We start from the raw sequence: 26,777 nt of genomic DNA, 5'->3' as shown, positions 1-26,777 counted from the left end.
ACTGATTTGGCTGTAATTTTATACTACTAAAAGTGGTGAAAGATCAATATAATAGCGCAACATGATAATTTGCCATGTTTTCTCTGAATCATCCCACTGGGAGCTTCCACTTCGTAGAGCATCCACATGAAATTTCCCACTGGGAAACTCTTATTTCCCATCTGTCTAATAGCTTTCAGGTTAAAGCGGACTGTTCAAAGAATTTAAAGGATTTTTTTAAATAAGAAAATCGCATATTCTGCACTTGTTTAAGGGCATAAATGTTACTTTATTTTACAGTCATCGGCCAATAATGTGTTTTGCAATTTTTTTATTCATATATGTTGCACTCTTACAGCTGTAAAGAAATAAATGACTTTGAAATTGTTTACAAATTTTGTGAAAATAGTTATTACACTACTGAAATGTGCATTTGTCATAAAATTAAGTATTTGAAATGGGTTTATTGTTTACATTGTTTTGTATAAAATAGTTTGCAATACATTTATTTCTACTTTTTATTTTAGTTTTTGTAGTAGCATCATTTTCTAAACTTTCAGCCCCAGGAGTTGTTTCTTCTTTATTTCCTATGTATTTATTTAAGCACTGTTTTAAATGTTAAACATTCTAATCTAGTTGTTGGTTGGCTGCAGTACTACACACATAAAAGCTGATTTCTCAAGAAATCATCCAGAGCTAAAATGTACTATTATCTGTTTGTTATATAACTTAACTGAATATTCAAATATTCTCATTCATTATGGGACTCTTTGCGCGCACACACACACACACACGTGTGCTGGGCCAGCAATTTGGGCACTTATGAGATTGTGGTGCACTGTGCCATTATGACATTCTTTGGAGTTAATAAAGTTATTGTAATAATCATAATCTGCATGCAAACAAATGTAAAACCACTTTTGCCCACCCCGTACACTATATATAATTTGTTTGTTTATTTTACCATAGGGTTTCCACCTTAGCATTTAATCAAATTTAGGTTGAATTTTATTATGTTGTACCTTTGAGCTTTCTGTAGTATTTTCCTGTTAAGGCAATTTTATTTACCAGTAGTGGGCATATTTATGTAGAAATAAAACCAACAATTTTTTTTCCTTTTTATTTATTTATTTATTTTTTTAAATTGTGTTGTCTTTATTGAAATCAAGCAACATTCCATACAAATAGATCAATTTTACAAGAATAGGATTAAAAAGAAAAAGAAATGGGGAGTGTATCTGCCCCCTCAGTGCTTTAAAAGCTTATTCTAAAATGTTATTGATCAGATCCTGCCAGATTTTGAAAAATTTCTGCGCATATCCTCTAGTGAGAATTTGATTTTTTCCAATTTCAAATAATATATAACACCAGTTACCCACTGACCTTAAAGGGGAGAGTTATGATTCTTCCAGTTTAGCAAGATAAGTCTCTGTGCCAGTAGTGTAGTAAATGCAATCACAGTTTGTTTGTCCTTTTCCACTTTAAGCCCATGTGGGAGTACACCAAACAAAAAAAAATATATATTTTCTAATTTGAAAAAAAAAAAATAGTCTTTAGTTGCTACCAGCAGACTATGATGATAAAGGGAATTTTAAATGTGCATGATTAATTAAATTCTAAACTTTTAATTTAAAAAAATGATATGCATATTTATATTAAAATGTGTTTTTCTGAAACAGTATTTGTGCATCTACATTTTGAAAATATTCCTTGTGTAAACCTATCTGTGCAGGCTACACCCGTGCCAAAGCTAAGGCACCATCATTTTGGCACTATGTCATGCTTGCTAAAATAAGTAGCGGTCTGATGTAAAGTATTCTGAACACTATTATTTTTTAATAATGTTTGCTAATCAAACTGCAACAGACTTACTTAACAATAAAAAAGGCTTAGTGCGATTCAGAAAAAGTATTTAGTGAAACTGTAGTTTATTAAAGCTTATGAGTAAACCTTTTTATGATTTATTAATTTTATATCCATATGATGTCAGTCTGTTTTATTTGCAAGTGAGAACAAACTCACTATTAAGAAGGTATGCAAATTAAAGGGCCTCTCTGTATATTTCCTTGCAGTAATAGTAAAAGTCTAGTTGAATTTTAATAAAGTTAAAGCCATTTTGAGTGTAAATTCCATATGGCAGGGTTTTGTTTTAAAACAAAATGCACACTTTCCTATCTACTTTGTCTTCCACTTGCTTTATATACTTGGCTGTAATGTAAAGATTAAGATACAGTTTTAAGGAGACCGTAACCTTGGTGTGCAATCATTACCCCATGCCTCAATAATTTTTTACTTTAATTACAGTAAAAGGGCATGCATGCTATAATTAATTAAAATTTTATAGAAATTTAGCCAAAACAAAATGTTTATTTATACAGCTATGTATGAACAAGTAAAATTGAGCAGCAGTTCTCCACTGAGAATGTGAATGTCATTTTTGACTTTAACTTGGATATCCTATTGAAACAAGTTAGAGAATCACAATACATATATTATTTATTTATTTTTTTTAAGCGTCATGCACTGTAGATGCTTGTTGTGTAAAATAAATAAATGTTGGTGTAGCATTAAGACTAACTGGATTTCACTGTGTATGCTTTGTCTTTTAAAGGTTGTTCAACAGTTTATACGTTTGCTTTACCGCCTGGCAACTTTGAACAAAGATTATGCTGTAGTAATGTGTCGTCTTGGCACAAAAGAGATTCTGATAAAAGCAGTGGACAAACATAGCACCAACCTGTTAATGGTCACAGAGCTCCGTGATTTAATTAGTGATTGTGAAAAATATGCCATCCTTCACAAGAAAATGACTACTAGTATTTTGGCTGGATGCATACAGGTACATTCCTATGTTCCTAAAGATTTAAATTTAGAATTTATTGATGTCAGAGTTTATATATTACATGTGTTTTAAACAGTATGTACTTCTGTTTTTTGATTTTTTTTTTTGTGATCAAGTTTTTGTAAACTTGGCAAAGGAAAAAGAGAATAAACAATTGCAGCTCATTTTGAGCGGTACGTAAAATCATAAAAACCCTCCCATTAGTGCAGATAAATTAAGACATTACCAGTACAGCCATAAGAAAAGATCAACGCCTAACCATTACACCAAAAATGAAAGACTAGGGAGAAGACCATTCCCTGTCACTGGGCATTGGCGACCCAGCTTCCCACAGATCAAGCAGTAGATGCTCATTTAATAATAATGTTAAATGACCTATTAATACAGTATGTGGAAACTCAATGAATGTCAGTTTATAGGTGATTTTCAGAAAAGGGCAGAAAGACAGTTAGGAGCCTGTCAGTTAGTAGCCAATACTACATCTGAAGTAGTGGTTCCCCAGAAAAAGATTCTCTGAGGCGTAGAATTATGAGAAAGAAAGAGTGGAATAGGAGGAGACGTGTGAGAAATATGCAAGCAAGTAAAGAAATGTCAGCAGGGATTACCAGAAAAGAGCTTTAAAAACTAATGAACAAGATCAACTGTTCTAATATTCACTCTGTTTTCTTGATATTATATAGATGGTGCTGGGACAAATTGAGGAACATCGAAGGAGTCATCAGCCAATTAACATCCCATTTTTTGATGTCTTTTTGCGAAATTTGTGTCAAGGTTAGTGTAGCCATGCAAATACAAGTTAATATGTGATGAGAAGAAGCTGATTAGCCTACCCAGCTTTTTCATTTATTTACCAGATATTTTCCAAAAAATTCAGATACAGTGTTCCCAAATTTGCAATTACATGTCCATTAATCTGCTTTCCTATGCATGAAGGAATATTTTGTACATTTTTTTTCCTTCAACGTTTTTGTTGAGCTGGTTGGAGTATGCACTTTTAGCATCCGATATCTATTCATACTTTTTTTACATCTATTTAAGTGTATCTGCCATCTCCTTTTAATCATTGTTTGCTTAATTTGATTAGATTTAAATCCTGCCTTACCTTGTAAGTATTGCAGTTATAGACCTACTAAGTGTTTCCTGTATTTTCTTTCGTGGTATAATGCACAAGTTATTAAAGTATACCATATTCCATGTTTCCTCATTGGCATATTGTTCAGGTTCAGCATACTTGACTTATCACCCAGCAAGCTATGTAACCCATCTTATTGGCGTGTTACAATGACATCTGTCTTCCCACTGTGTACTTTAATGCAAATAAAAAAGTTATACAATTAAACTTTTTTGCCGTGCGTCCGTTTAAATTATGTCCACCATTATCCATATAACGTATAATGTGTACATTTTGGGTTACCTGCACATTTAATAACTTTTTTATTTATCTTAATCATCCATCCAGCTATCCATCCATCTATTTTTATAAATTCAATCATAGGGTCATGGGGAACCTGCAGAATATCCCAGCAAGCATCAGACGCAAGGCAGAAAGAATCCCTGAACAGGGCACCATTCTGTTGTGGGGTGAATACATACAAGCATACACTAGTGCCAGTTTACCAATCCATCTAACCTGAATGTCATTGGACAGAAGGTGGAGCACACCAGAACACTCAGAGGAAAGCCATACAGATATGGGGAAAACCAGCAAATTTAATACAGAGTTCCCTCAGTTCTCCCTCAGAGTTCTCCTTGTTGTGAGGCAGCAGTGTTATTACTGTACCACACTTCCACCCGTATCTTAATTGATTATATAAACTTAATGTTTCAACATTTAATTTTATAGGAAACCACTTTTGAAAACATTACATTCAAAAAAAGATTGTTGTGCCACATTTACATCTATTTTGCACATGCCTTCTGATAGAATTTGACAATTAACTGTCATGGCATCTCGGTGTAGATAATATGTATTCTTCAGCTGTTGAATGCTTTTGGTACTTGCTTCCACATCTCCAGTATATTAACAGTGGAATTGTCCCTACCTACATCAGTACTAATGCTGGTAACATATTCCTATTGGACATGAACTTTTCTGTCTTCTATAATTATTTCAGTTTTTTTTTTTTTTTTTTTAAAACATTTGATAAAATTGTACACAAAGTGGCAGAATTAGCACTCTATTTAACTTACTAATTTAACAAAGGATAGATTGCAGTCTTTAAGAAATTCATTTACATTTCAGTTTACATTTCTCTTTGTAATATTTTAATTGTTTAATATGACTTGAATATTCATTGTAGCCACCAGTGTGCCACTGACTTTCTCGCTGGTAAAATTGACAGAAATATCAGGAATATGTTTACATGTTGATTTGTCTGTTTTTCTATATTCCTCCTTGACCGCTCTTTCACTGCTAAAACAATGAAAGGACCTTATATAGTTGGCTTTTAAATAATCAGGAGTTTTTCTTCCCAACTTAGTAGTCTTTATTGGCAGCTGGCTAAATAGTTTCTCCTTTACTTCATATAAAAGCAAAAGCCTGCTTGTAATCCCCAGCATAATAAGTTTGCATCTCATCTCTGCATACTCAAGGAGGATAGAAACTGTAAGTGGGAGTGACAGCCTGAAAGTATTCCTCAGCAGATATAAACAATACTGTTATCTCTGATTCGTACATTCACATATATAAGTAGTAGTGCAAGCTCAGCAAACCTGGGAGATAGCAGCCGGATCAGTCACTGGCTAGACTGAAACCTTCATCTTGCTGAGTGATTGAACCATCTGCTATTATCCAATAACTTGTGTTTGAATCTCACTGCCAACATCATCTCGTGACTGAGAAAAGGTAGAACACCCTGAACCATTTGCTTAGCAGAGACAGATATTTTAGTATACATGTGTAGGTTTGTATGTATTCTCTGGGGTGATATGTATGCTAGATATTGTTTTATATATGTGTGAGCATGTGTATATGTATATATTACTTTTTCAGGTCCATGCTCAGAAATAAAAATTTCTTTTTGCACTTTTGAGATTTTGAGTAAACAACATGCATATAAAAAATAAAGTTCAATGTCTTTCTCAACCACCTCAGTGTTGTTATTAGTTAAAAAGGAGGTAGTAGCATTTGGCACAGAAAAATCATTGGTTGATTTACTTCCTGGTGATTACCCTAAGTCAGGGGTACCCACAATTTTTCGGCTTGCGAGCTACTTTTAAAATGACCAGGTCGAAATGATCTACCTACATTAAAATTATATATATATATATATATATATATATTATATATATATATATATATATATATATTTATATATATATATATATATATTTATATATATATATATATATTTATTTATATATATATATATTTATTTATATATATATTTATATATATATTTATATATATATATATATTTATATATATTTATATATATATATATATATATATATATATATATATATATATATATATATACATATACAGTAATCCTCCTCGATCAAGGGTTATGCTCCAGAACCCCGCGATAGGTGAAAATCCGCGAAGTAGAAACCATATGTTTGTATGATTATTTTTATATATTTTAAGCCCTTAGAAACTCTCCCACACGGTTTATAAATATTCTCCGCACAGTTATACAGTAAACCCTTGTTTATCGCGTTAATCCGCCCAGACAGATAAATGAATTTCCACGTAGCATTCTTTATTTATAAATCTAATATTTTCGCAGTTAGAGCATAGAAAACCTGTTTACGACCTTCTAAATACGTTTTTTAACATTATTAGAGCCCTCTAGACATGAAATAACACCCTTTAGTGAAAAGTTTAAACGGTGCTCCATGACAAGACAGAGATGACAGTTCTTTCTCACAATTAAAAGAATGCAAACATATCTGCCTCTTCAAAGTGCACGTAAGGAGCGGAGAATGTCAGAGAGAGAGTAAAGTAAACAATGAAAAATCAATTGGGCTGTTGCGCTTTTAAGTATGCAAGCACCGCGATAAAGCAGCGGCAATGAAGGGATCAATGCGAAGGTAGCCTTTCAGCATTTTTTACAGGAGCGTCCGTATCTTCTAAGCAAACAGCCTCTGTGCAAAGCCCTCTGCTCACATCTCCTCCGCCAAGCGCAGAGAACGAGAGAGAGAGAGAGAGAGAGAGAGAGAGAGAGAGAGAGAGAGAGATTAAAGCAAACAATCAAAAAATCAATAAGTGTGCTTTTGGACGCGCCTCGATAAAGCGGCATTTCTTAGAGGAGCGTCCGTATCCACTAGGCAAACAGCTCCTGTGCAAGCAACACCTCTGCTCACACCCCCTCCGTCAGGCGCAGAGAATGTCAGAGAGGGTGAGAGAGAGGTAGAGACAAGCAAACAATCGAGCACCGCGCAGGAGGCATATCTTATAGCATTGAGGAGTTTTAGTTAATATGTAATACGTGCTCTGATTGGGTAGCTTCTAAGCCATCCGCCAATAGCGTCCCTTGTATGAAATCAACTGGGCAAACAAATTGAGGAAGCATGTACCATAAATTAAAAGACTCATTGTCCGCAGAAATCCGCGAATCAGCGAAAAATCCGCAATATACATTTACATATGCTTACATATAAAATCCGCGATAGAGCAAAACCGCGAAAGTCAAAGCGCGATACAGCAAGGGATCACTGTATACACATACACATACACGCACACAAACACAGTGAGTATGCTTTATACATAAAATGTACAGTATGTTGTCGTACCTTGCATAACTGAATAACCTTTTCAGCACAATAACAATTCAATACATTTATGGTCAATTTAGTATTTGGATTTAATAATCGTCATGTGGGAAAAGGCTGACTCTCATAAATAAGTAGAGCCAAATATTGCAGTCAAGGAGCTTTTGAATTCAGCCGAGTGAAAAATGACAGCTGTCCGATTAACTGCGATTTTAGTTCCCTTTCTTTTCTCTTTCTCAGATCGCTTTTTTGAAGGACGTCAGTTTTGTATTTTTTATGAACAGTTCGAAAATGCTTTTCCGCATTTTCCTTCTTTGGAATAGCAATGATAGATTGACAGCTCAGACAAACGCTCTTCGATTGTGACATTGTGAGAAAAAAATCCTCTTCCAATTCCACATCCAGCCCATACCCAAACAATTTTTTTTAAAATCTCTTCTTTAGTCGATATAAATTGGAAAGCTAACTAGATCACAGCCGGAGTTTTACAGTAGCTCGCGCATTTGATCGTGAGTGCAGGATGATCAGTGTGTTAGAAGAGAAGAGATCTCAGACTGGCCGCCCTGTATGTTAATCAAGTGGCAAATGCCTTATGGAGGATATATGATAGACTAACGTTTAAAAAAGAAAAATTTTTTTGAATGCAATGCAATCTACCTGCACTACCTTTGCGATCTACCGGTTGATCACGATCGACGCATTGGGCATCCCTGGCCTAAGTATTCTCTATCATTTCAAAGTTAATGCTCTAAAATAAAGTTTAACACCAAAAATCAGTGACAGTACAGATTACTACCACTTATATAACACTTGGTAAAATGTGTTCATAGCCTAGCATATGCCTATAATTTGTAAACACTGTGCCCAAAGATACAAGGTCCTACATGCACTGTATTGGTTCTGTACAATAAGGCTTCATATAATTGAGCAGGATCAATTTTAAAGATGTTTTTGTTTCAGCCGGCAGTATATATTATGGCACAAGACTACCAAATCATTTATTTGATACTCATTTTAAGAAAGCTTATGATGATTCATTGAACAACTAAGCTTGCAACTTTAACCAGAAAGTTTATTTTTTTGTTAGTAGAGAATGCCAATTTAAACTTAGTTTTCAATAGTTTATGTAAAATTATAGGGTTTTGCAACTCGTGTATTTCTGATGCATTATGGTCCATTTAAACTATTAACTATAGGTGTTCTTTTATTGCTGTTTTAAAGCAACTTAAGTAAAAATTTTGGATAAATGTAGATTTAGCTGTGTGTAGTTTTGCCTTTTTAATATCTTTAAATTCCTTATTTAATATATTTTTACCAGGTTCCAGCGTTGAACTTAAAGAAGACAAATGCTGGGAAAAGATAGAAGTTTCTTCAAATCACCATCGTGCAAATAAATTGACTGACAAAAACCCCAAAACATACTGGGAGTCAAATGGAAGTACTGGTTCTCATTTTATCAACATCTTTATGCACAAGGGTGTGATCATCAGGTATGATAATTATGTCCTCCTTATCCTATTTGTCTTTTTGTGAAATATATTGCCCTTGTTCCGGATTAATTATTATTATTTTTTTTTTTGTGTTACAAATTTATCTTATGTGCCTGATTGCCTCCCCCCAGGCATTTAGCTATTTGGGTTGCTGCTGAAGATACTAGTTACATGCCAGCCCGGATAATTGTGATGGGTGGAGATGATGCTGCAAGCATAAACACTGAGCTTAACACTGTGAGTTAAATAATGCTTTATTTCCCTAAATATGAATTATTGCATTTTATGATATTTGCCAGTATTTTATTTTTCAGTAATTGCAAAGTAAACTTTTCAAACTATCTTTTCAACTTGTAAAAAGATGCTAAATTGTATCTTAACATCAACCAAGTAATATTAGTTTGATACAGTCATAGTACAAAGTCTAGATGTACATTATTAATAATTCTCTAAGAAGACAAAAGTTTTGTGATTAACAAATGTAACTGAAGACTTACTGATTCACTTAAGTAAAAGATTTATCCCATTGATTGTTTTTTGTTATTTTCCTTCTATGTACACTTTGGCTCATCTGCATCAGTAAGTATTGCCATATGTTGCACAGAGTGAGCTTTCACAGATAATCTGATAAACGCAGATCATACTTTTTATGCTATCACGAAGTAATGGTATAAATATTATTTTATCTTCATTCAAAAAACCATAGAAAGACAGATATTTATGCTGTATATATATATAATGCAAAGTTGACTGTATTACATTCTTACTCATCAAGGAAAACACTATTTTCAGGATGGTGTCTCTAGGCCAGTGAGTCTCTGCTAAGAAAGGACATGTTGATATTCATCATGAAGTCGTCCAGTTTATAGTGAGACTGTGAATGCAACAAGTTTTTTCACGTAGCAAAAATAGTGACAATTACAATGATGTTGTACATGAATGATATTCAAAATCCCTTAAACTGCTCTACCACTTGTGCATTGTTAATTGCTTCAGAATTTTGTACAAGTGTTTTTGAAGTTTACAGAAGTGGTGTATTATTTGCTAATTTGGGATAAGCAGTCAACCAGTTCAGAGACTGCATTTCACAGGAGCTTATGTGGAGGTCATTTTGATGTTTTCAAACATACTACCATTGGAGAAACACTGTTAAGAAGCGGTACTGGTGTTCATTTATACCACCAATAATAATTTTGCATAATGCCTCACAGTGACTGTGACAGCCAAGTCAGAATTTTACTTTCCTTTTAATGTTCTTGCTTTATAGTCATTCTTGTGTGTGTTCAGACCTTATTTAAAGAGCTTATGTAAAAAAACAACTGTCCCCCTGGGGACTGTGATGCTTAAAAGCACGTACAGCAGCCTTAACCTTGACACAGACAGGCAGGACACTAATTGCCAAACAGTACATGGTTTATTTACTGGAAACACAGTCCATACAGCACACTCCCTTCTCTCAGCCAGTGCTTTCGCCTCCACTCCACCTGATGAGATTAGTCCACTTCCTCCCGTTGAGTGGTTGTAACTAGCTTCTTTTATAGGCCACCCGGAAGGAATCCAGGTGCCCAACGAGCTTCTTCCGGCAGCACTTCCAGGTGTGGCAGAAGTGCTGCCAAATAGGGCTCTGCAAACCTCCGGGCGCCCCATGGCAGTGGCCATAGGTCCCAACTGGGTTGAAATTTCATGCTCATAACTCGTGGCCCCACTGGAAGCCAGGAGAACTGTCCTCTGTTGGTCTGGGGGGAGAAACGGTCTTGAAATTACTATCTCCCCTGGTCCTTCCATGGTCGGAGCATCCAGGCTGGGTAAGGGCCCTGGCTGTCTGCCACACTCTCATTCAAGTACATTCTCTTGCTTATCTGATGTGACCAAATTATCTCAAAAGTACATTTATAAAACATAAGCACTGTACTAGTTATAGAGATATCAGGCAAAAACATTTTTTTTAATCTACTGCTAAATGTGTACCACAAATCCTAAAGTGAGCAGACAAGTCCTGATCTTGTGGTTGTTAAATACACACATTAAAATCAGAAATCACAGGACTGCTTTTACTCTATATACTGTACCTCAAAACATATTGATATGAAGACATTTTGACTGTGACAAGCAAATCAAAAAATGCATTCAATTATAATTCATACATTGATTATTAATCTAATAATGCATTTTATAGGATCCTTTAATGTTAATGTCCATATTGTGCATTGACATGAAGTGATGAACCACCAGGAATATGTTGCAAAAGTGGAAAAATCCAATTTTAACCTTTTAAAAACCTACCAGGATCTATTAAAAGTGTAGTGTTTGGTTTATACACGGAATTAGAAAATTTTCTCAGTGCTATAAGAAAATATAGTGTTTTATGTGCCAACCTTTGGTACAAAAAGAATAATCAAAGGCAATTTCATGCCAAACTTCAAAGTACAAATCCCATTAAATAATACATTTAAGTTAGTCAGTAAAACTATTGAAAATCTTTTCTTTGTACTTTTATCCATTATATAATGGTTCACGTAAATTAACATATCACAGATTTTTGTTTTCATTGCATTTTGAAAAAAAATATCCTAACTTTTTTGGAAGTATGGCTTGTACAAGGGCATGGTGTATCACCATTATCGTAGGAAATGTCCAGGGTGAATCTGGGTAACAACACAAGTATGGAATGAATTACCAAGTAGTGTGTAGTGTAGTAGAACTTTAGAGGCTTTCACATCTTGACTTGCTGTTTTGGTCAATTGAGATAAATAAGATAGATGAGCTTGTTTGGCTTAGTGGCCTTTTCTCATCACAATTATTCTAATGTTATAAAAGGAAAAAAATTATACCTTGTTGTTTGTTAAAAAAAATTGGCAGTTTAACATACTAATTATCAGATAGGTAGGTATTGTGATCAATTTGCTGTTTCCATTCTTAACAGTTGACTCGCTTTTTTTCCTGAAGTAAATTAATCTGACAGTGTTTAGTTATGGAATTATAGGAGTTATTTTTGTAATTTCCAGGTCTCTGAGTAAACTTATCTATTATATAAACCGATATTAACCCATCTTTATTACCAAGTAGTTTTTTCTTTTTTTGTTTTATTGTCATATTAATATTTTTCTTTTCATTTGCTGTTTTATAGGTAAACGTACCTCCCACAGCTAATCGTGTAGTACTTCTGGAAAATATGACTCGTTATTGGTCTATTGTGCAAATTCGAATTAAAAGGTGTCAGCAGGTAAGATAAATGTAATAATCTGTTGCTGTTAAACTTCAAAGGTAGTTACTATATCAAGAGTTTTTCATATATATATTTCTAAATCTATATATATTTTTTCCCTCCTAGGGAGGCATAGATACACGTGTCCATGGGTTTGAAGTTTTGGGACCCAAACCAACGTTCTGGCCAGTGTTTAAAGAACAGCTTTGTTGTAGGACTTATTTGTTTTATACAACCAAAGCACACACCTGGTGCCAAGAGATTTTGGATGACAAAATGCAGCTTTTGCAGCTTTTCAACAAGTAAGATTGTTCATTTTATTTAATAAGAAAAGAAGTTTGTTAATATAGATCATTCCCCCTATTATATGTGAATTTATTATGTGTTTCAGTTGTTTTAGCAGAGCGCCCTCTGTTTTTAATGGAGAAAAATTGTTAAATTTATTTTGTTTTTATTTTTGCTGCAGACTAAATAGTGCTCTCCGACATGAGCAAATGTTCGCTGACAGGTTCCTTCCTGATGCAGAGGCTTCTGAAGCTCTTGGCCGAACTTGCTGGGAGGCTTTGATCACACCCATAGTACAAAGCATCACAGTCTCAGGTAGTTGAGTGCCTTGTCATAATCAGTGTTGTTGGTTTGTACTAGTTATAAACACACATATAAAGAATCCTTGAGAGGGTCTAAAATTGCATATGTATCAGTTTAAATAAGTGATTGGCATGGGCAGGTATTAACTATATTTTAAAACAACAGTGCATCAGAGGTGGGTAACAAGAGTCCACATTCTTAACTCCTTTGATATTTTTCTTTTATAATTAGCCCAGAGCCTCAAAATTAAACATTGTGTACATGTACAGGTGCATCTCAATAAATTACAATATCATCGAAAAGTTTATTTATTTCAGTAATTCAATTCAAAAAGTGAAACTCATATACAGGGTGGTCCAGATCTAATTATGCAATTATGAAAAGGTGAACACATTGCACCCGCTGTTCGACTGACAACCGTCTCCCCACCATTTTGGAATGCAGGGCAGGTGCTGCCATCTATCGGCAACAAAAATAATTTTTTGTGAATTCTCTAAGTAATAAACTTAATAAGTTATAGCCTAATGAAAATTGCATAATTAGATCTGGACCTTAGATTCACTACACATAGAGTGATATATTTGAAGCATTTATTTCTTTTCATTTTGCTGACCATGGCTTATAGCTAATGGGTTTGAAAAACCAAAATTCAGTATCTCAGAACAATTAAATATTATATAAGACCAATAAAAAAAAATATATTTTTAAAACAGAAATGTTGGCCTAAGGAAAATTATGTCCATGTACGCACTCATTACTTGGTCAGGGCTCCTTTTGCAGGATAAGAATGAGCAGCTTTAATGTACGTGATATCAGTGTGTTTTTAGAAATTCATCACTGCATGCTACTTGCACTGTTTTTACAATTAAAAGGTACAGTAGCTATATTGTTGGGAGTGTATGCATTTCCATATGAAAAGAAAGGTTCTACAGTAAGACTGTCACTATACTAATGTTGCATATCTTAAATCAAGGCTTTCAACAACCTCTGTACTTAACCCAAGTATGAATTTTAAAATATTTTGAGGAACATACAGTATGGGTGTCAAAAACTTAAGCTGGTTTTATACATTGCATTGTTGTTTACTGCTAACTAGTTCATAAGTTGAATTTACTATTTTAACAAAATAACTGACTAATGTATATTTTGGTAATCCAGAGCAGAGCGTAATTTTTTTAAACGGATGTTCATTTTTTTGGGGGGGGGGGTTGATTCTCTCACCACAAGAATTTAAGCTAAAGGTTGTTTCTGTCTTTTCACAGATAACACTAAAATTAGCCCACTCTCCTGGCTGCTGAATGAATATTTGGAAAATTCTGATGCAGCCAAGAGAAATAAGAGTCGGGCAACAATTTTCAATTCTCGGAGTGAGACGTCTTACACATCTCTTGGTGCATGTGGACACTAGCAGAATCGACACAGAAGACCTGAAACCACCTCTTAAGTCAAGTAAGCATATATGTATTGTTTCTTTAGCATATATTATTATTAGCTTCAAGTGGCATTTTTAATTTAAATGTCTTATTGATTTCTGTGTCATACCAGTTATCCAGTCATCCAGTATAGTTACCAAGGCTTTAAAACACATAGCTTTGATGGCCGCAAAGAGTGTGAAGACTTTGTCCTTTTTCTAACACACTTTGCTGAGTGTGTAGCTCATAGGCCAGTGATCTTTTACTTGAAAAAAGGAGCTCATACACATTTAAATGTGGCTTATTACTAGCCAGTTCACATTTCCACTGTGTGCATAATCTTAAGAATCATTCATTTTACTCTGAAAGTACACTGCTCAAACAAATACCAGGAACACAGTCAATTAAGCTTCAGGATATTATTCTGTCCAGTTAGTTAGCAGTGATTGTGAATCAACTTCACCTGGTGTGGTGAAAATGAATGTGACAACAGGTGCACTGGAGAGGCAACAGCAAGACAAGCCCGAAAAAGACAATGGTTTTACAGGTGCTGGCCACAGACAATTGTTCTCTCCTATTCCTTCCTGGCTGATTCTTCACTAGTTTTATCTTTTGCTAGTGTTCTTGTCACTACTTGTAGCATGAGGTGGTACCTGCAGGTTGCACAGGTAGCCTGGCTCCTCCACGATGGCACAACGTGCCGTTGCGCTAAGGTCAACTGTGTCTCCTAGCACAGTGTCAAAAGCATGGAGGAGATAGTAGGAGACTGACTATTACATGAGGAGAGCCGGACATGGACATACAGTAGAAGGGCATCAAACCCAGCAGCAGGACTGGTATCTGCTTCTTTGTTCGAGGAGAAACAGAACTGCCAGAACCATACAAAATGACCTCCAGCTGGCTACCGGTGTGCATGTTTCTGCCCAAATTGTCAGAAACTGACTTCATGTGGGTGGTATGAGGACCTGATGTTCTCCAGTGAGACGTGTGCTCACAGCCTATCACCATGCAGCTTGATTGACATTCCCCAGACAATACCACATTTTGCATCTCCACCACTGGCACCCCGTTCTCTTAACAGATGAGAGCAGGATCATACTGAGCATGTGTGACAGACTTGAAAGATTCTCTAGACTCTGTGGCAAACATTATGCAGCCTGCAATATCACCTAGCATGACTGGTTTGTCAGTGGGTCAGTGATGGTCTGGGGAGGCATATCCTTGGAGGATCACACAGATGTCCACGTACTGTGCAACAGTTCCCTGACTACTGGGACGAAATCCTCAGAACCATTGTTTGACCGTACACTGGTACAGTGGGCCCTGGGTTCATCCTGGTGCAAGACAGTGCCTGGCCTCATGTGGACAGACTGTGTAGACAGTTCCTGGATGACAAAGGCATTGATGCCATTGACTGGCCTGCACGTTCCCCAGAACTAAAACCAATTGAGAACATCTGAGACGTTATATATTGGTGCATCCAACTGCTCCAAGTAGCTCACTGATGCCCAGATTCAGGTCTGGGAAGAGACCCCATAGGACACCATCCACTGTCTCATTGGGAACATGCCCAGACGTTGTCGGGAGTGCATATAGGCATGTGGGGAACCCGTGCACAATAGTGAGTTACATTGAGTTGTTGTGGTGAAATTCATGCAAGGTTGGATCGGCCTGTGATTTTAATTTTTGAACTTGATTTGCAGTATGATGTTGAATCCAGGCTTATGTGGGATGGTGATTTTGGTTTCCAATCACTGTTGTTGCATAATTTTTTTTCCCAACATATTACACTGTATTACTCAGTTCATCAAGATTTGATGTGTGATTTAGGTGTTCCCGTAATTTCACTGGATTGAACAAAGTTAAGCGCCTTAAAAAAAAAATAAAATATATGGAAGGAGCCTCTTCAGTTATGCTAGACTAGTTTTGATGACAACTTCCATGCAATTAACAAAATGGCTGCCTTTGGGGGCTACCTATGACTGACTGACCTGCAAGTCAATCAATCAGTCAATCAACATTTATTTATATAGCACATATTCATACAAAAAAATGTAGCTCAAAGTGCTTTACAAAATGAATAGAAAAATAGAAGACACAATAAAAAATAAACATAAGTCAACATTAATTAACATAGAATAAGTAGTATTATCTATGGCTCCTTAAACTCTTTGCTGCTGAATTTCCACTGGTTTACTTGTGCAATAGAGTTGTGTTGGGCAAAATTGCCTGAACTCTTTCATTTAAATTATTTAATATAGTTGTCTTAAAAATTCTATATACCAACAGATTATGATGCATCCATGTTTTTGGACAAATGTTGCTGATGCTTTAAATTTTAGTTTAAGGCTGTTATGCCTGAAACCTAATGCTACATTTTCACATAAAAATAAGGCCTAACTTATACCTATGCATATGCAAACACTAATGCATGTACATTTCCCATATTTTTTTTTAATGTGGGGCTTATAGGCTAATGTTTTTTCATGTGCTAGTTCCATGTGATTATCTCGTCATTTTCTGTTTAAATTAATGTCTCTAGTGGAGGATCACTACTGAAGTTATTTTCTGTCACATGCAAAAATCCATCCATCCATTATCCAACCTGCTATATCCTAACTACAGGGTCACGGGGGGTCTGCTGGAACCAATCCCAGCCAACACAGGGCACAAGGCAGGAAACAAACCCTGGGCAGGGTGCCAGCCCACCACAGGACACATGCAAAAATTGTTTTGAGCCATTTCAAAAGTAATTGAGTAGTTCTGGTAGTATATTGCCCACTTTAACTAAAAGGATGGCAATTTTGGTAATTGCAGTTGTAAAGATGTGTTAGAAATAGTGGTGACATGGGTACATTTTTTCCATGAGGCCCTTGTGGCATGTTTTTTTTTTTTTTTATTATTAATTTTATTACAATCCATACAAAGCAATCAAGATTTTACAAAAAGAAAAATTGAGTTAAGAACAGATCGATCCCCACCCCTGAGAGAGAGAGCAAGCCAAATAACGTTAAATTTAAGGCTTGTAAACATACCTAATTTAAAAAAATTCTCTGTGCTTTATGAACTTATTTTAAAATATTACTGATTAGATCCTGCCATGTTTTGAAAAAGGTCTGTACAGATCCTCTAACTGAGTATTTGATTTTTTCCAATTTCAAATAATATAACACATCGGTTTCCCACTGACTTAAAAGAGGAGAGTTTGGATTCTTCCAGTTTATCAGAATGAGTCTGCGTGCCAACAGTGTAGTGAATGCAATCACGATTTGTTTGTCTTTCTCCACTTTAAACCCCTCTGGAAGAACCCCAAACACAGCTGTTAATGGATTAGGAGGGATTGTGAGTCCAAGGCTGTCTGACAGGTAATTAAAAATTTTTGTCCAGAATAATGTTAATTTGGTGCAGGTCCAGAACATGTGACCTGTTGAGGCTGGGACTTGGTTGCAACATTCGCAGGTTGGATCATGCCCTGGAAACATTTTGGAGAGTTTTAGTCAAGACAGGTGTGCTTGATATATAATTTTGAGTTGTATAATTGTATGCTTTGCGCATATGGAGCTTGAGTGAATTCTCTGCATTGCTACTTTCCACTCCTTTTCTGATATATTAATTGAGAGATCTTTTTCCCAGTGTACTCTTGGATCTTTGAAAGGGAGGGATTGTAAAAGGATTTTATATATTGTAGAGATGGAGTCTAACTCCTTGAAATTGAGCAATAATTTTTCCAGCATGGTTGAGGGTGCAAGATGAGGAAAATCTGGAAGGTTCTGTTTAACAAAGTTCCTGATTTGAAGATAGTGAAAGAAATGTGTAGTTGGAATGTTAAATTTGGAATGTAATTTTTCATAGGATGCAAAGACGTTGTCTATATAAAGATCTCTAAGCAAGTTAATTCCAAATTTTTTCCAGATATTAAAAACTGCATATGTTTGTGAAGGTTGAAAGAGGTGGTTCTCTTGCAGAGGTGCCACAGATAGAAGCTTCTCCGTCTTAAAATGCTTTCTACATTGGTTCCAGATTCTAAGTGAGTGGAGCAGAATTGGGTTATTAGTGTATTGCCGATAACGTGTGTTTATTGGAGCACAGAGCAAGGAATACAAAGAAGTACTGCAAGATTTTACTTCTATTGCGGTCCATGCCTGTGTATGTTCTTCTATTTGTGTCCAGGTTCTTATCGCCTGTATATTTGCTGCCCAGTAATAAAACTGGAAGTTAGGTAGAGCCAGTGGCATGTTTATGCTCTGCCTCATTTACTGTAAATTATGACGAGCAGTTCCTGTGTTCTGCATTTTCCTGTCGAACAAAATGCCCTAATATGAAGAATACTTTGCTTCCTTCTGTCTATGCGCCACGTAGTATGTAACCGTTTTTGAATTTGTTGTGTTTCTCTTTGGTGATAAGAATGTAGGTCATTGAATATATTTGATACTGGTGTGCTGCTGGTTATCTGCATTATGAGGCTCTAGAAATAACTTGGTAAATGCACAAGTAGGAAAATGGTATAAGGCCTCTGCTAACCAGTGCAGGTGTAATACCTGCTTAGGTTTTGCTTTTTTTATTATATTTATCTGATATAGTATAAATGATAGTTACTAACAATTTTCTAAAAACAAACCTAAGACAGTTAGTGTATGTCATACTGGTATTGTTGGTAACACTTGTATACATGTACTGTGGAGGACTGGTGGCCCTTGGTGGTGAAATACATGTAATATTGCGGAGACCAGGGGTGCCCCTATGAAGGTCAGAGTACAATGTGCTGTTGCACACCACTTCTCAAAGAAGAAACAGTGAAGTGCTGGTTCAGCCTACTGGCCTACTTTAAGCCAACATAGGCTGAGAGTGACTGCATGCTTTGTTAAGGTAAAACGCTTGCACAGCTCAATAAAGGGGTTCTCCAAGAACAGAATGTATAGGAGGTGCACATTGTACATAGTTCACGATATTATGTCTTTTCACCTGTTCTTTTCAATGCTTAAAATGTTGAATTCATTGCCTGTAAACGTCACTGCTATATGTAATACTAAGTTAAAATAAACCATGATTCAGTATATATTGCTGTTTATCTAAACCCTCCAAAATTTTACGATAGTACAGGATTACAGATCACAGCATTACATTCAAGTTTGATTGAAGCTACTATTTTTACAAGATGTGATACAGAAGAAATTATATTTTACCTAAAACTCCTGTTATTTATTCTAATTCTTTTAATTCAAAAGAATACAGTTTGCTGTAAAATTGTGTTTTCCATCTTAAAAAGCCTGGGTGAATCATTCAGAAAAGTAAGAATTGATTGAGGCAGACAGGGCCTGTTAAAGCCCATTGAGGCACGTCTTGTGTGATTTTGGACTAAACAAAAATAAATTGTATTGTATTGACAGCAGGAATGTTTTACTCATCACCAATTAGGTTATTTAAGAGCACGGTGCCCCAGTGAACTAATATTAGCCACTATTAAAAAAAAAAAAATTAAAAAAAATGACAAGTATTATATACAGAAAGTACTTTGTTACAAAGTGCTTAGTACATAAAATGTGTTCATCTTCTTGTGTTTTATAAATATGTTTAGTCTTTCATCCCTCCATCCATCCTTTTTCCAACCACTACCTGATCCCTCAAGATTCAAGGTATGAACATTAGCCACTGCATCACCTGATTACGCTGTTTCAAAATGTATATAATAGATAGCCGGATTAAAACTAAACTAACACTTTATTTATAGGTGTCTGTTACCGGATTACATACAGCACACACTTTTTTGCTTGTTGTGTGATTGAGCCCTGTTAGAGAGCAGCGTACTGGTACATTTGCTTCTTTACACCCACTGTTCCTGGGATGATGAAAATTCACGAAAATAATTATTGTTTTAGGATACTCATTACTTTAAAAAGTAAGGGGATTATGCAACATGTGTTCTGTTTAGCATATTTCCCCCAACTCTTCTTCCAACACTGTACTGCTAATCTTATCACTGTACATTCAACTCATCAACACAAATTTAGCGATTTCCGAAACATTGACATAGATTATTTCAACCAGAAGAAGGAATAGTGCAAAAGCTTGACCATTTGCCTCTGAAAGTTTATATTTGTGGGCACTTCCACCATTTTCTAACTGTGGTTGCAGGATGCATGTGCAAAGACAGAGAATGCACAGACTATGGAATTCTTAATTGCAACCCAGTTGAGGGTTTACATGGCCAAATAACCTGGTTATTGGCAGAGAAATCTGTGTGTTAAGTGTGCCCACGGCATTTTTTAAACTGGGTTTTCTGTGAATAAGTGGGCTATTAAAGTGTGTCTAAACAAGTTTAGTGTAGTTTCTGTTGGGGAAAAAAAATAACAATTTGGTTTAGAATGCTTCTTGATCAGTTACACTTGATTATTTACACAACATAGTTTTTAAATATTTTCAGGGTAAAAGGTAGGAGAAGTTGGTAAATCTTATTTTTCAATTTGTGAATCATTTCTAAGACAAAATTAAATGTAATTAATTAGCTCCATCCAAAACGCTAACTGGTATATTATTGAGGGACTAAGTTCATGCGCAAAAAATCATTAAAATGCTGCTAACATACTTTTGTTAGCTGGTCTTCAACAGGGCATAAGGATGTATGCTGGAGAGTCAGTCTGCATATAAATAAATAAAACATGTTTTCCACATAATCTAGACCAGGGGTTCTCAACCTGCAGCCCTGCTCATTTGAATATGCATTCTGAGCCATCTGTTGCATGTTAATGTCACACAATTACAAATCATTAGCATTGGTCATTCCTCAATGTGTTTTTGTTTAGCATATGTTTAACATCACATGTAAATGCATGTAATTCTCTTGTAATTTGTAGTTTTGCCAAATCAGTTTATTAGAACTATCTCCTAACTATAAAAAATTAATCTACTTTTGACAGCATCAGGAAGCTCACTAATATGAGTTTTTTTATTTATGAAAAGTTAATCATTTAGAAAGTTGTTCATGTAAATTATGTAGGTTATTTTGTAATTATTTATTAAATAAAAGGGATGTTAAGTTTGTTCTTACGAATTGTAAAAATGTGTTCATGCATCTTTGTTCAGTGTTATGCTTTTTTTTAAATAAGAATGTGATTTTAAAAATTCCTAAACAGTTATTAATTTTATTACCAGGTATAAAATGTGTGTTGTCTGTGTAAGGTTAACATTTAGTGGCCTTTTGAAGGAAAGGTGGATATCTTATTGTGTGACTCCATTAGCTTGTTAAAAATTAGAGTGACAGACCACAGTTAATGGGGGACAAAAGGTTGAGAACCACTCATCTAGACAAAAGAAATCCATACTAATAATAACATGTACTGCAAGGTCGTTTTCAGCAGATTTCTGTATCAAATTTAAAAATGCAAATGTTAAAAATTAGTTTTGTTGTAAACATTTAGACTTCCGAATGTTTGGGGATTTAATACATAAGGAAGTATGAAAATTATGCTTAGATAGGCAAGCTTTTTTTCATTGAAAAATATCTATCATTTTCAGAAGTTGTGAACAGAAGCAAATTTTATGTATTTTTTTTTTCTTAACTCCTAGTATACATACATAACAGTTTAATTTAAATATTCAGGAATTATGTTAGCAAGACATTCAAACAAAGTGAATTCCATTTGAATATATAATCATGGGGCTGTGAAGGAAAAACTTTCTAGATGAGCTTATATATTTGAAATTCATCACTTTTACGTCCATTAATGTATAGTACAACTTCTCCATTCAGTAATTGAAAAACTGAAGGACAGGATTTGAGTGGATAGAGAAGCACCTTATTATGTGACATTTTTCTTGTATTTCCACAGATGGAAAGGATGGAAAGAATAAGGAAGTTACTTCCTCAACACTATCTAAACCAAAAGTTAAACAAGTCAGCAGTATAGCAGGGATAGCCCAGTGTTGGCAAGGTGTGGTGCAGTTGCAGGTAAAGGCTTTTCATTAAATGTATACATTAAAGAAACAAAAAAATAAAAATAAAAAAACACCATAATGATGTGACAAATTGCATTTGCAATGGCATGACTAATTCAATAAACCATTGTGATTTATCACTAGTAGGGAAATCTTCCAAAGTAAACTATAAGGTTTCACTAATCATGTTGTTCTTAAGATCTGATTATTTATTTCTGCTTTTAAATATACAAAATTTACTTTTTGTATCTGTTTCTTAACTATTTAGGTTTTTCTACATTGTTTATGAGTACTGTATTCTTTTCATTGAGCTTCTGTTGTTTTTCATTTTAAAAATTCTTTATTGTTGTTTATAATGGCACATTCACTCTGTTGTCTGTCAGATAGAAACTTAATTTCTTATTTCACCACCTTCTAGATAACTAAACACATTTTCATAGAATTTGCATTATCTTTTGCATATTAATGGATTACATTTGTTCATTTATTTATTTATTGAGCATATCTTACTCCGAATAACTACTGGTGTTAACTTGTTTATCTAAACTCAGGTTAAGAAATTCCTTGATTCTGCCTGCAGCATGGATGACTTTGTGCAACGGTACCGTAATATGTATCTGCGTCTGAAGAATGCAATGGAGGAGCTCTTTGGACAACAGACTGCCTTTGTTATAGCTCTGAGGCAGGGGTTTTCTGCTGCTCTGCTTCAGCTTACCATCCTTACTGCAATGCATGTACGTTTTTCTTTTGGACAATTTGTGAATGATTTTTGTATATTCACTATTTAGTTTTCTCGCACATAGTCAAGAAGGGCTGGACATTTTGCCTACTTTCTATATTTAACTGAATTATTTTGAGTGCCCTTAGAGAGAGAGAGAGAGGGTGTGTGTGTGTGTGTCTGTGTCTGTCTGTCCTTTTTTTTTTTTTTTAATTAGAAGCAATTACAACTTGCAGCACTTTATTATACTGTATATAGGCTTCTGCTTACAAACAAGTGTTCATTTAAAAATTGTAAATTTTTATCTAAGTAAAAAAAAAAAAATCACTTAACACTTAAATCTTGTAGGCTACTGTTGGTAATTAAGTGATTAAATAAACATTTTAAATAATATTAATTATGTTTAAATACACATATGCTCTGTTTTTTTAAATTGAAAGAAATTGACTAAAACACTAACCTTTTCAGTATTTGTCTATTGTCTGTATGCTTTTAGGCAGTTCTTGGAATAAATGAAATACATGACCTGCTGGCACACTGCTAGTAAAGTTTTGTTTTCTCTTATAAAAAGTTTTCCAAACCCTAATTTTATGTTGTGACCTTATTGTGCATTCTTATATTATAATTTTTTTCCTAGTAAATATGTTGTGTATAGGGAACCTGTGTAATCAGATGTCAATATATACCATTCAGTCTGTTTCTTTAAACATTTAATAGACATCTAATAACATCTAAATGCAAAAATTAAGATGTTGCTTTATCTATGTGCCTACATACAGGTCAGTGAAAGGTTTGCCCAGTACATTGATCTAATGATTCAAGAGAGTGGAGCTGACACTGGAAATGTTGAGGCACTGAACCAACTTCAGCAATTCTTGGAACCAGTACTATTCCTTTCAGGCCTTGAGTTAGGCAACACCTTTGAACACTTTTACAGGTGATTATTCCAGTGATTTGTGAAAATATGCTGGAGATTTTGTAAGATAAATGTATTAACATTGTAGTGAGTATTCTTAAAATACGTGTACATTGTCTGCATCTTGCTCTGTATTATTAAGAATCCTATAATTGCCTCACCTGTTTTATTTATCAATAGTTTATTTTCTTGTGTAAGAAATTTAGGTAATTATAATATTCTATAACCCACTCAGTCCAGTTAAGAGTCATTGGGGAACCTGAGCCTATCTTGTCAGTGTTTCGTGCAGGGCAGCAGACTGACACGCACATAGGGCCAATTTACAATTACCCGTTCACCTAATAAGCAAGTCTTTAGGGATATTGGAGTATCCAGAGGAAAACTGTCATATGCATGAGGAGAAGGAAAAAACTTATTTAGACCATAACCAAGAGCAAGATTCAAGCACAGGACACTGGACCCATGAAGTGGCACTGTTTACCATGGATGATAATCAGGAACTTGACCTTGAAATTAATATAACTAAGAGAATGATTTTGTTAATTTAATCTGTCTAATGTCTTTCAACCAAAATAGCAAGAAAACCTTCTTCATTGATGATGTACGTTTGTGGAGATTTATGAAAAATGCCAGCTATAGCACAAACACAAACTAAATACATTTTAATTCACAAGAAGCCTTAGCTGGGTGATCTAATCATCCAACTGATTTTACTTTTTGGCCAGTCAGAGAGGTCAAAATGTGTTTTATTTTAATGTCATTGTTTTCAGATTAGAAAGAAATGTGGTTGAGGGTTTGGACTTGAAATCCTGAGGGTGTAGGTTCAAATCCCATTACTGACAATGTGTGATCATGCACAAGTTACTTCACCTTCCTTTTTATTTGGGACAACAAAAAAAATGTAACCAGTTGTTACCTCAAATGTCATAAGTCCTCTTCAATTAATGTGCCAGCCAAATAATAAGTTATAATTCTCTTGTGTGTCCAGGTGTCTGTGTTTCTTCTGGTGAAGTGCGCATGCGTGGGCCGCGCCGCACATTGCACCGTGCCCCGCCCATGCGCTCGGCACCGTGGACACAAAACACACTGTAAGCTGGGCACACAGTGAATGGCCTAGCCGCTGGCGCGCATGATAAGCAAATAGAGCACACTCACTGGAAGCTGGGCACACGGTAAATGGCCTTGCCACGGCGGCACATGATAAGAAATAAAGGACACCATTGCTGGGGAGAGTGCTGATTGGGTAGTCGCGGCCGCGCACATAAAATCCATTGCCGGGGAGACGCCACACATTAAATAATCAGCTGCACGCCCCACAGATTAAAATACTTGCTGGAGAACTGCACAGTACTTGCTGGGGAGACGCCACAGGCACGATTATAAGCAGCACGCCACACATTACATTACTTGCTGGGGACACTCTGCTGATTGCCCACTGTTGTGACAGAAAATAAAAGTCATATTACGAACAACTAAGCCAGTATTACTGTCAGGGAAAATTACAGGCATTTTACGGAAATACAAACCAGTATTACTGCGAGAGAAAATTAATGACACACAATACAGTGATGCATATTACAGCCACATACAAGCCAGTATTACTGTAGGAGAAAACATTACGGACGTATCTACTAACAACATGCCACCCAAAAAAAAGGACACGTCAAGTAGGACAAAAGACACAGACAATAAAATCCTATATAAGCAACATCTCCTGGAAGAACGGTCAGCTCAACAAGTAAACATCAACAAAAGAAAGGCTGAAATACAAAGAAAAATGAGAGCAAATAGATCGATTGAAGAAAAAGAAAATGACCATCAGAAAAACGCTAAAAGAGAGAGGCTCAGAAGAGCAAACCTTAGAAAAAGTTGGTATTTACTTGCCAGAACCAGTATTCAGCCACAGTCAGTTATATGTTGCATTATCAAGAGTGTGATGTTTTCCAGATGTTGTTGTCAAGGTTGTAGAGATTCCTGAACAAGGCAAGCTGTTGCCAAACTTAGACAGAATATTTACAAGAAATGTTGTCTGTAATGAAATTGTATAGAAACATTTCATGAGGTAAAAAAATAGAAAATTTTACCTAAATATCTTCTTCAGATATTGTGTCTTACAGATTGTTACAAAGTTTTACACTAAGGCAATATTAATTGTACTTACTGTATTCTCCTATACGTTTCTATTTTATTTTTATTATTATTTTACTTTAGGCTTCTTGCAAAAATATTTTTGACAAAAAAGACAAGAAACAGAATGAGGTCAAGGTCCCTTGCCATTTAATATAGACTGTTCCTACTAATGTTTATGCACTACTGTTCTAGCGCCCGTTATTGTAACGGGCTTAACGTCTAGTAATAATAATAATAATTGCTTGCTGCTTTTGTTTTCTTTCTCATGCTGATACTAATGCAGTGCTATAACTCAGTATTTTTTATAAAACTAGATTTTGTATGAATATAAGGCCATGTCATTAGTTAATGTAGATACTTTTGTGCCACCCTTATTTATAGGTACTACCTGGGTGATAGACTTTTGGGACGTGGAAAGGTGTGGTTGGAGAGTGCAGTGATTGAGCAAATAGGGACATGTTTTCCCAATCGGCTGCCTCAGCAGATGTTGAAGAATCTGCGCGAGTCTGAAGAACTGCAGCAGGAATTTCATCTATATAGGTTGCAACAGCTGGACAAAACTCTGCAAGACACAAATGAAGAGGTAAATGACAGTCATAGGAGAGAATTGGGACTTATTTTTACATCCTTTATAACTCAATGGAATGAATTATCACCTAAAACTAGAAAAAGAAAAATCTGATTTTTCTCTATAACAAATGGTCCTGAACTTTTTGAGAATTTGATAAGAATTTGTTAATGCCTATTCTTTGGTGGTTGTTTTTGATTTTTTGGGTTGGGTTGCTGAGTTTCAGTCTGTTTTAAAGTCTAGTCTAACATATAGTTCTTTTCTTTTTTGTTTCATCAGTT

At 35.2% G+C, this 26,777-nt stretch overlaps 1 protein-coding gene across 1 annotated transcript in view; it reads left to right on the top strand.

Moving 5' to 3' along the window:
* Positions 1-26,777, top strand: part of LOC120517018 (cullin-9) — a 112,912-nt gene that overhangs the window by 56,129 nt on the left and 30,006 nt on the right. The window contains 13 exon segments of the mRNA XM_039739086.1: positions 2,591-2,818; positions 3,502-3,592; positions 8,856-9,027; positions 9,159-9,264; positions 12,155-12,250; positions 12,359-12,534; positions 12,699-12,832; positions 14,083-14,186; positions 14,188-14,269; positions 22,059-22,177; positions 22,716-22,898; positions 23,662-23,819; positions 26,310-26,511. Coding sequence (XP_039595020.1) covers positions 2,591-2,818; positions 3,502-3,592; positions 8,856-9,027; positions 9,159-9,264; positions 12,155-12,250; positions 12,359-12,534; positions 12,699-12,832; positions 14,083-14,186; positions 14,188-14,269; positions 22,059-22,177; positions 22,716-22,898; positions 23,662-23,819; positions 26,310-26,511 — 1,851 coding nt within the window.

Source organism: Polypterus senegalus, chromosome 16 (genome assembly GCF_016835505.1).
Source record: "Polypterus senegalus isolate Bchr_013 chromosome 16, ASM1683550v1, whole genome shotgun sequence".
Classification (NCBI taxonomy): domain Eukaryota; kingdom Metazoa; phylum Chordata; class Cladistia; order Polypteriformes; family Polypteridae; genus Polypterus; species Polypterus senegalus.
Note: the sequence above shows the minus strand (reverse complement) of the source record. Positions and strands in the feature narration are given on the sequence as shown.